Here is a 10449-nt window from a genome sequence, read left to right on the forward strand (position 1 = left end):
GGCCCCTGCTGCCCTCCCCCAGGCTTAGGCACACCAACAGCACAAAGACAGGCAGATCCTCCAGCCAGCCAGCCAGCCAGCCTGCCACACAGACAAATGAACTGCACGGAAAGGAGGCTGGGGGCTCCCCCGAGCACGGGGAGCAGGGACCACAGGACTTCTACACACTCCGACTGCCCTGACTTCCCTGTTCAGCCTGACCCTGGCTCCACTCCCCACACACACTTTGGTCTTGCCCACTGGAGCTGGGGGGTTGGCAGGTGGAAGCGGGCAGAGAGGAAGGGTACGGACCCAGCTCCGTCCCTTCTCCGTGAGCAGGGAGGCAGTTGCTGAGAGTCCAGGGCTGAGCCTGGGCCTGGCAGTGGGGTGAGGGTGCGGCCGTGGCTCAGGCTTGGGGGGGCTCCCTGCAGCGCAGGCACTGGGCCATCTCAGGCTGGTACTGCTCGACCTGCAGGGTAGAGCTGGAGAATCCAAACCGGGAGCGGAGCCGGGATGTGGCTTCAGCCAGGACGGCTTCAGAGTCAGCCGTGGAGTCTGCGGGGGAGTGATAAGAGGCAGCAGGTTTCCAGGGGAATTGGGAACCAGCCAGGGGCCCAGATAAGGATGGGTGAAGGGGACCCAGGGGTTTGCATGGCATGAAAGCCAAGATTGAATGGGAAGCTTTATTTTCTCTATATATTGTATGAACAGTGTAAAACTGTCAAAAAGATCAGACAGACTCATCCCTAATCGACTAGGCTAACACACTAGACCGTCATTTTTCTATTCTCTTCTGCTCTTTGAGTATCAGTATACAGCTGTGTATTTCAGCAGCCATACCACCCGCTTTTCCACGACATTCCAGATGTTAAATATTCTGTTCTCATTGTCCCTCTAGAGTTACCATCAAATATCCTACAAAGTATAATATTTTTGGCATCCAAATTGCATGTCTCTGATTGCTTCTTGCATCTGGAAGAAACTCAAAAATTCTTTGTCAGCTTGTGAGTCACCATATATATTTTAAATAGTTGAACCATAATGTAGCTAAAATTTTATATTCCGCTTTCTCTCTTAGCATTATACCATAAACATTTTCCCTAGTTGCCCTACAGTCTTCATAATCATCAATTTTTAAAAGTTACATGATACTCCACTGAGTGGAGGAGCCGTAATTTACCTAACTGTGCCCCATCACGAGACCTGTAGGTACCAGTGACCTTTTAAAGGGTTGCTGGTTCCCAGTACTACTTCAGAGAGAGTGAAACCTCCCCGAGAGAAAGAGAGAGAGAGAGAGAGAGAGAGAGAGAGAGAAGGAAAGAGAGATACAAAAGACAGAGAGATGGAAACATTCGCAGTTAATTCAGACCATCTTTCTATGTTTGGATGGTGGTACGGGAAGGGAGAAATGTTTCTGGAAAGTAACTGGCTGGGGTCAGTGTGGACTCACCAATCGCCAGGTGTGCGGAGGCAACATGGTAAGTAAGCGTAAGGGACCACAGGTGCAGCTCGTGGGTTGCCCGAACTCCTGGCACTGACAACAGGGTATCCCGCACAGGTTCAAACCCCACACTTCGGGGGGTACCTGCAAGCAACACCCACCGTGTCTTATTGCCAGGGCCATTCCTGCCCAGAGGCCAGGACCCCACCTCCCCCATCCTGTACCACTCACCCTGTTGATCCCCACAGTTTACCCCATCCCTGAACCCTCCTTCCACCAATAGGCCTTCTCCCCACACTTTCTCCAGAGAAAACAGAGGCGCCTAGTCCTGGGGTGAGGTCAGAGAGGGCCCCGGGGGGTGGGGAGCAGTGGCGTCTGACTCACCTTCCATGAGGACGCGGAGAACATCTCGGAGGGTGGGAGCGGTGGATCCAAGGGCACAGATGGAGAAGAGAAAGGTGCTGATGGGGTCAGCTGCCTTGTACTGAGGCTGTAGAGAAAGAGAGCTCTAAGCCTGGGAATCAGGGACCTTTCAGAGGAAGACCTAGGGGCATCCTGGACATACAGGACCTGAGAGGCCCCTGAGAACCCTGCTGGGGTGAAAGGACTATAACCCTGGGCCAGGAGTCCTGGGGAGCTGGGAGATGGAGTGGGGTGGGTGGGGGTCCAGGGAAGGAGGGGCTGGGGGGTGGAATTGGGGGAGGAAGGCTGGGGCAGGCTTGCACAGATGGTACCTTGAAGTAGATGAGGATGGAGGCGGCCAGCACCCCAAGGCTCTGCAGAAGGTCCCCCAGCACGTGCACAAAGGCCGCCCGGACGCTGGTGTTCCCCAGGGGCAGGGGCTCCCCGGGCCCCTCCTCCAGCGGTGCATACTCTGCCCCCCTGGACCCGTGGCTGTGGTGGGGCCCAGCCTGGTGCAGCACAAAGGCCATTCTGAGGGGGAAGCAGAGCAGCTCAGCCCAGGTGACCTGCTTCCAGGCTCCTCTGCCCACTTCCACACCTCCTCCTCTCACCTCCCCAGGAGCCCTCTCTCCATCTATTTTCTCCCTATTTTCCCAGTCCCAGGAAAGAGACAATACGGTCCAAGAGAGACAAGTAATGCAGCCTGGGGGCAAGAATACGTGGTGCCAGAGGCGTGGATTCAGATCCTGGCCCTGCTACTAAAGTAGCTATGTGCCCTGGGCAAGTCCCCTGGTCACCTCTTGGGGTCTATCTGATTAACTGTATACCAGAAGCGATGCTACCTACCTCATGGGGTGGTTGTGAGCTTTAAATGAGACAGTGCTGATGACAGCCCCCAGCAGGGTGGCCAGTACACAGCAGGCCTTTAACAAAGGTCTTTTGACTCTGAATTTTAGGTCTCTACCCCAGCCCCTTCTCAGGCATCCCTAGAGCAGAGAGATGAGAACAGCATGTGCGTGCTGCGAGTCTGTCCGGGAGAGGAGAGCCTGCTCTCCCATCCTGGAGGAGGAGCCCTCGCCCTGAATCCCACAGGTGCCCGCTCCACACTGGAACGTACAGCAGATTGGCACAGACTGCGACGCTGGCGGTCAGCAGCATGGCACCCCCCTCGATGTGGTAGTCGCTGTGCAGCAGGCGGATGAAGGCCAGGTACAGGAGGATGCCAGTGACCATCCAGAGGGAGACCACAGAGGCCAAAGCCCCCAGAGTCTCTGCAGGGGAAGACAAGCTATCAGAGGGCTGCCCAGGACCCTGAGAGGTACCTTCCGGCAAGACTGGGTGGGTCATCAGACCATGCAGGGGCCTTACCTGAGCGGTGCCAGCCAAAGGTCATGGTGCGGGTGGCTGGACGGGTAGAGAGCCAGAGGGAGAAGAGGCTGCCCATCATGCTGCCCACATCTGCCAACAGGTGGGCTGCATCAGTCATAATGGCCAGGCTGTGCGCCAAATACCCACCTGTAAGGGTAAAGCGATATATGGTCTGGTCCATTTAGAAAATATCATGCGGTGTGTGTAGAGGCATGGAAAAGAGACGGGGGGACACACACCAAAATGTGAACAGCAGTTTTTCTCTGGTAATGGGATTACACGTGGGTTTTTGGGTTTTTTTTCTTTTCACTCATTCACATTTTCACAGTTTTCACAGTTTCACAGTTTTTCTACAATAACATTTTTTTGACCACGCCACGCAGCTTGTGGGATCTTAGTTCCCCGACCAGGGATTGAACCTGCGCCCTCAGCAGTGAAAGCGCGGAGTCCTAACCACTAGGGAATTCCCCACAATAACGTATTTTAATAAGAAGAAAATAGGGCTTTTACAAGACCAGTTCATACTGATGAGCCAGCCCTGAATTCCCTTGGTGCTGTCCCTCGCCCTCTCCCACTTCCTGAGTCCTGGGCACCCACCTCCCCTGTCCCAGCCATCCCCACCTTCTCTGCATCTCCACCCAGGAACACTCCTGGGACTCCGGGCGGGAAGTGGCTTAGGCAGGCGTCCGGAGGATGGTGTTGGAGGGACTGCTTTCCGACTTACCGACTACTTCCCCGGCCATGAAGACGCAGCACACAGCACAGGCGGCACACAGCTGCCTCTGTGCCTGCAGCCTCTCAGGGGTGAGACCTGGCTGTGGCAGAGGGTCCCTGTGGCAGTGGTGGAAGGACATCTCCACGGGTTTGGGCTCCTCGGGGAGGGGCTCAGAGGGCTCTGTGAAGAGACTGAGGCAGGCAGCCCAGTTCAAGTTGGGGCCTGGTTCAAGGGCTAACCTGCTTCTCACTCCCAGTCCTGGATCCCCCAGACTGGCTTCATCAGATGTCCCACCTCTCTATCCTTTCCCAAGGCCTTGTGGACAGAGGGCCACAGGAGAGATGGGGCTAAATGGACAACTCAGATTCCAGCCTCCCTTTTCCTTTCACGTACAGAGCCATAGAATCTCAGAGCTCACATGGAAAGCACCTTAGAGACGTCTGGTCTACCACTTATTAAAGAATTAGAAGTATGAGGTTCAAAGGGGGAAAGGACTTATGGAGGCCACACAGCTAGTTGGTGGTTGAGCTGAGATTAAACTTCAACCAAATCAATTCATTATGATAGGCACCACGAAGAATACAAGTGGGATAGGATATCCTTTCTGACCTCTGGGAGCCTCTGGTGAACAAGACAAATGTGTACCTAAATACTGTGAGATGTAGCAAAAGGTAGCTATTGCCTTAGAGCAATTAAAGCACTATCAGGGCTCCGAGTGACATACTGACTCTAATGAGGAAATCAGGGACACAACTGAAGGAGGCCCCTGAGAAGGGCCTGGAAGGATGGGAAGGATTTTGATAAAGAGGAGGTGCACGTGCCCGGCGAAGGCAATAGGAAGGGGAAGTGGTGTGAAAGTGTGGGGTGAGGCTCAGCACATGGTCCTGGCCTTAGTGCCTCCCTGCTGGACCTACCTCCTGGTGCCTCCACTCCCAGGTCCTTCACCTTCCCTCTCCAAGACATTCAGCTAGACGTGGCCCTTTAAGAGGAGAGCAGAATGCTGGGACCCAAAAAGTCTGAAGTTCCTGGCACAGAGAGCTAATGGCCAGATTCCAGAGCTGGGTTGTCATGGGGAGGAGAGAGCGCAGACTGATGTGGCTGGGATTGGTGGCAGGAGGAGTGCTGGGTTTGGAGTCTGCCACATGTTAGCTGGACCTCAGTGTGACCATAAGCACCCAGCAGAGGCCACTTTAACTGCACAGTGCAGTAAGCCTCCCTGGACAAATGAATGGGGCTGGAGGCCTCACCTGGGGATGCCACAGGCTGAGCTCAGGCTAACAGAGTTTTCAGTCCCTTCTGGCTTAATTCTCACCCCCATTACTACCCAACCTGAACCCCAGGGAGAAGAGAACCTTCCACAGCATAAAGGACCTAAATAGAAAAGTACAGTTCTAGAAATACTTGTGGAAGTGTCACAAGAATACGCTTGAGAGAAAATGAAGGCTCCAGATAGAAATGTGATCACAGCAGTAAAGTGGGGAAGGGCGCCTGGGGCCTTCTGGCTGAGGACAGCTCTGCCCAATGGGCGAATTCAGCTGTGAGGGAGATGGGGGCACATTTGGTGCTTCTAGGGAAAATTCAAGTGCTGGCAGGTAGATTAACTTCTTGGAATCCCCTTCCAAAACTTAGAATCTGGGTGTGTATGATTCCAGGTGTGTTTCCAGAGGAGACGGGAGATGAGGGTGGCTTTGAGATCCATCCTCATTCCTCAATGAGACTACCAAGCAGCGTACACGTACTGAAGCTCAATCTAGTGGGAGAGACAGAAGTGTCGCAAATGACTGACTATGCAAGGAGAAGCTGGGGCCAGGAGGGTTATGAACAAAGGACTTTGGAGCACAGGGGAAGGACTGACCAACTCTAAAGGGGATGAGGAAACCTTCACAGAGGAGGAGATGTTTAAGAGAAGACCTAGGTAGAGAAAGGAGCTCCAGACACATGGAATGACAATGACAAGATATGCAGCTTGGAGCTTAAGTGTGAGGAACCAGGGGAAGGGCTGAGGAGGAAAGTGATGGGCTCAAAGTAACATAAAGGGAGATACACTGATTGATTTAATCTTTCCTGATCTGTGAGATGGATGACCTTGACGATGGACTAGTCTGGGAGGAAGAGAAGAGAGGAGATGGAGGGGTCCAGTACAGACAAGGCCAGAGGCTCCCTGTGCAGAATCTTAGAGACAGGCAGGCAGGTAGGGAAGAGCCTCTTCCAGAAAATACTGCAGGATTTGGTGACTAATGGTCATATGAGAATGAAAACAAGCTGGGAGTCAGAGATGCGGGTCTGAAGAGTAAACAGAGGGTGAGTGGCTTTGAGGCAGTGGGCAAGATGCCTTTCCTGGCCCCGTAAGACACAGCGCGGCCAGGCATCAAGGTAGTCACCCATCAACAGGCTGCTCCCTTTTGTTTTGCATTAACTGGGCACTAAAGAAGCCTCATTGTTGGTGTGTAGGGGTGCGGGGAGCTACCTGCTGTGTGCAGAGAAGGAAAGACAACTTGCTCTCCCTGGCCCTCTGAAACCCCCGACAAACAACAAATAATACTGAGTAGGGTAGAAGGAAGACTGGCCTGAAGCAGAGTCGAAAGGTACATTAAGAGATGCCAGGGCCACAGCTGCCCCCGTCTGCAGTCCTCCGCGGGAGAGATTCCGACGGAAGTCTTCCCTCCCTTCTGCTCATCCACTCCCCCATCCACCCAGGTTTACGGCCCCCATCCAGGGAAAGAGCGAGAAACCCACAGAGGCACCACACCCGAGACAAAGGGAGAGGGGTTGGGAGGAAAAAGGAAAGATAGGGAGAGATGAGGAAAGAGAAAAAGCCGGAGACCCTGTCAAATTCCCGAGATAAACGAACGGTGGGCAAACAGACAAAATGGCCAGCGGAGGTGGCCAGGGAGGGCCTGGCGCGGCCGCTCGGAGGGACAAGGCGGTCGGCGGGCGCCGGGCGCGGGAGGCCGGCGGGACGCGGAGGCGGTTCTCCGGCCGCCCCCGGCCCGCTGTCCCGACCGCTCCGAGCGCCTCATTTCACACCTCGCCGCCCCCGGCCCCGTCTGTGCGTAGCCGGGAATACCCCCGCCGCCCAGACCGCACCTGCTCCTTCCTTACCGCCCCCTCGCTTCCCAGCGGCCGCCCGCCCCACAGGAGCCCGGAAGACCCGCTGCGGAGCCCGGGCCCATCGTCGGCCCGGGTGCCCACAGCTGGCCACTCTGGAGGGGGCGCCCCGAGCCCGGGAGCGCGGAGGGTAGGGCCGGGGGCCTGGGCGGCGAGGGGCTCCTACGACCCCGGAGCAATGCGTACATCGGGGCACCTGGCGCGGACTCCGGCCAGACGGAGGGGCAGTCGCTCGCGGGGAAGTCAGACGCGGCGGGGGCGGCGGAGGGGTCGGGAAGCTTGGGGGGCGGGCCGAGGAGCAGTTTCCCGGGACCGGGAGAAAGAAGGTAGCCAGGAGGAGGCATGTCGGGCTGTTGAGCGGCGGGGGTCGGGGCTGGCTGGGCGGGCCGGAGGGGACAGAACGCAGCGCCACAAAGCCGAGGGGGTCGCGGTGCGCTGGGCCGGCTGGCCGAGAGAGACAACGAAGTGGACGGAAGTCGGAAGGGTGGCGCCCCCCCCCCAGCCGAGGGCCGACCCAGGTCAATCCTACCTCTTCAAACGCAGGCCGCCACCAGCGCCGCCGCGGTCTCGGGGGCTCACCAGGCGAGTGGTCTCAGAGCCCCCCGTGGCGGGAGAGGGCTCCATTTCCCCGCGGCCCCGACCGTCTAGGCCGCACCGAGGTAGGAGAGGCGTGGCCAACCCCGCGCCAAGTCCGAGCGGCCAGTCGACCCCTAGACTCCCCGCAGGGCCTCGGGGCCACCACAATGAAGGGAACTGCGGCGACTGTGGCGCCGGCAGTCCGAACTGCAGATCCCGCGGCTGCTGGAGCCCCGCCCCGCGTGGGGCGAGCTCCCCAAGCCCCGCCTCCAGGCTCCCCAGCCTCTCCCCCCACGCCGAAGCCCCGCACCCGGAGCCCCGTCCCCGTAGGCATAGCCCTATTTCCCGGTGCTGGAGCCAGGTGGGGCGGTGGGAGCTCTCTGCGCCCCCGCCGGGTTCTAGAGAACGCCTAATCTCCATAGCCCACCCCTAGGCAGACCAGCCCCGCCCCTACCTAAGCCCTGCCTACCAGTTTCCAGCCAAGCTCCTCAAGCCTAGGGACCTTCCAACCAATCTTCAACCAAGGGACACCGCCTCGTGCAGGTCCGCGCCAGGGCATCCCACCCCCTCTCCTCACCACCCGTCACCTCGTGGCCCCAGCCTCCCCACACGAAGGCAGAAACAGGTGTGGAGGAGAGAACCAGAAAGAGAATGTGGGGTAAGCAGTGTGACAAATCCGGGAGAACTCCAGGGACTCTGGCCAGAAACCCCTCTGTGGCGGATGTGGGGTCGGAATTCGCGAGCCAAGTCTGCTGCCAAGCACTGTACCGCTCATTATTATTTATTTTTATAGAGACATGGGGCGGACAAAAAGCTTCCAGCTCTCCTTCAATCCATTATTATCCCTATTTTTCGGACGAGTAACAGTCCCAGAGGAAGAAGTGTCCGGGGTCATGCGACCAGTGAATAAAGGACTGGGACTGGAACCCCATCCTCTCTCCCTCCCCGGTTCAGGACGCCACAAGGCGACTGGAGAGAGCACACAGCCGCAGTTTTGTCACTTAGAGGCTGGGGCAGCCGAAAGGAAGAGCGCTCCACTTCTCTGGGGTCACAAGCCCCAGGTTCATGGAGGGAGGCTGCGGTCAGCTTGTCCTTACCTCCAAACCTGTAGCACCTTCCCGGGCATTACTTCATCTTGCCTCATTTTAACTAAAGCCCAGGGGAAGGAGTGACTTACAGCAAAGTCTGTGGCTGAGCCTGGAGTCGAAGCTTCAAATGCTCAATGTTCTGTGCCCCTCACATCTGCCACCAGTGTACAATGAAAAGCGGTGGTGACTGGATTGTGCACTCCAAGCTGTGACACTCTGTGAAGAGAAGGATCCGTAGGAGGAGGGGAAAGAGTAAGCATGGATGGGGAAGGTGGAGGGTGAGAGTCGTTAGCTAGCCCAGGCAAGAAACCCATCAAACGCACCCTTCAGAATACCCTAGGCTTCAGAATACCCGTCAGAATGAATTTAGGGTTCTGGTGACAGTCATCTAAGCCCAACATTCTTTTTTTCAGACAATGAGACTCCGTGCGTACTTCTAAAAACAAAAAAAAAACTGGAGGACGTGCCAGCTAGAGTGGTTGGAAGTGATGGGGTTAACCTGGGAGAGCTTCGCGGAGGAGGTGAGGCTTGAACGGATTAGGCAAGCTGGGCGGCGGGCTGGCTGTTCCGGCGGGGAGAGTGCGGCTTGTGCCAAGGTTTGCGGGCGGCGTGTGCTAAGCGATCGTACTGCGCCGGGAGCGCTGCTGCACGGAAGAACGAAAGGGTCTGCGCGCGCCCTCGGCGCCGCCTCCACCCACGCCCTGCACGGGGCCCGCGCCAGCCTGTTCTCCACACTCTTCCCGCAAGGCCCAGCCCACAGTCCACGCGGAGCAAGGGAGCGAGGGTGGGGGTGGCTTTCGTCCCCCAACCTCCCCTAGAGGCATGGGGCCTCAGCTCCCTCCGTGGGTTATAGCAAGGCGAGAGGGGAAGCCACCAGCAAGGTCACCTTGTTGGTCCGCGTCAGAGCTGGGGTGGAATTCATGTCCCGCTCGCCTATGTCAGGGCCCCGGGCACGTCCCGCCTGGCGCCGTCGGTTTTCGAAGCTCCGTCCGCACTGGGCCTGGGGCATTGCCAATTCTGAGAGCCTTGGAGCTGGGACGTGAGGGCCACTGCTCACTCCAGGGCTCAGATGCGGTAGCCTCGCCCAAAGTGGCGCGGGGCAGGCGAGCTCGAAAATGGGCAGAAACCGCGGGACCCTATGCGGGACGGGGTGTGGGGGGCGGGCTTCTAGGAACGCCTCGGCCAATGACGACAGCAGGGGGACGTGGTAATAACAATGGCTTCCTCCGGGATTTCTTTTCCTGGGCAGCCCGTGGCGCAGGGACAGCAGCCCCGGGTGCCCGGGAGGGGGCGCAGACGCCGGCACGTGCCCGCCCCGCCACTGCCACCCGGCGGGGAGCGAGAAGGCAGGACTGGAAAGGGGCGTCGGAGCAGACAGATAACAGGGCTGCCCTTCGCCTCCCCTCCCTGGCCTTGGAACTCGCTGCCTCCAGAAGTCCAGTGCAACGGCAGGGAGAATACCAACAGTTTCTTTTGCTTGGAATTTATGCATGAAAAGCCTGGCAGTGAAACAGACAGCTTGCACCTGTTTCTCAAAGAACCATCAAGGCCCTATGAAAATCTTTGCAAAGGGTCCTCTTGAATTCCAGGTCTGAGGAAGGCATTCTGCATCTGGACAGGAGCTAGGAAAACTGTGGAGTTAGAAGGACAGCTGAGGGCTGGTGCCCTGTATGGAACTCTAGTCTTCATTCAACATTTACTGAACACTTATTCCTGCCATGTGCCCTGCTATCCTAGCTGCGGATTCCTGGTGAACAAGATAGACGTGTTCT

The 10449-nt window shown here is 57.3% G+C and overlaps 1 protein-coding gene across 1 annotated transcript; it reads right to left on the reverse strand.

Moving 5' to 3' along the window:
* Positions 1–328: 328 nt before the first annotated feature.
* Positions 329–7637, reverse strand: SLC30A3 (solute carrier family 30 member 3; the record flags this gene model as incomplete). The annotated part of the gene is made up of 8 exons (XM_082672862.1): positions 329–534; positions 1430–1564; positions 1805–1910; positions 2155–2353; positions 2940–3093; positions 3191–3337; positions 3915–4096; positions 7543–7637. 8 exons carry the CDS (start codon positions 7635–7637, stop codon positions 386–388), a joined length of 1167 nt encoding a protein of 388 aa, XP_082528988.1. The 3' UTR covers positions 329–385.
* Positions 7638–10449: the final 2812 nt, after the last annotated feature.

Source organism: Grampus griseus, assembly GCF_964374135.1.
Source record: "Grampus griseus genome assembly, chromosome: 15".
NCBI classification, from domain to species: domain Eukaryota; kingdom Metazoa; phylum Chordata; class Mammalia; order Artiodactyla; family Delphinidae; genus Grampus; species Grampus griseus.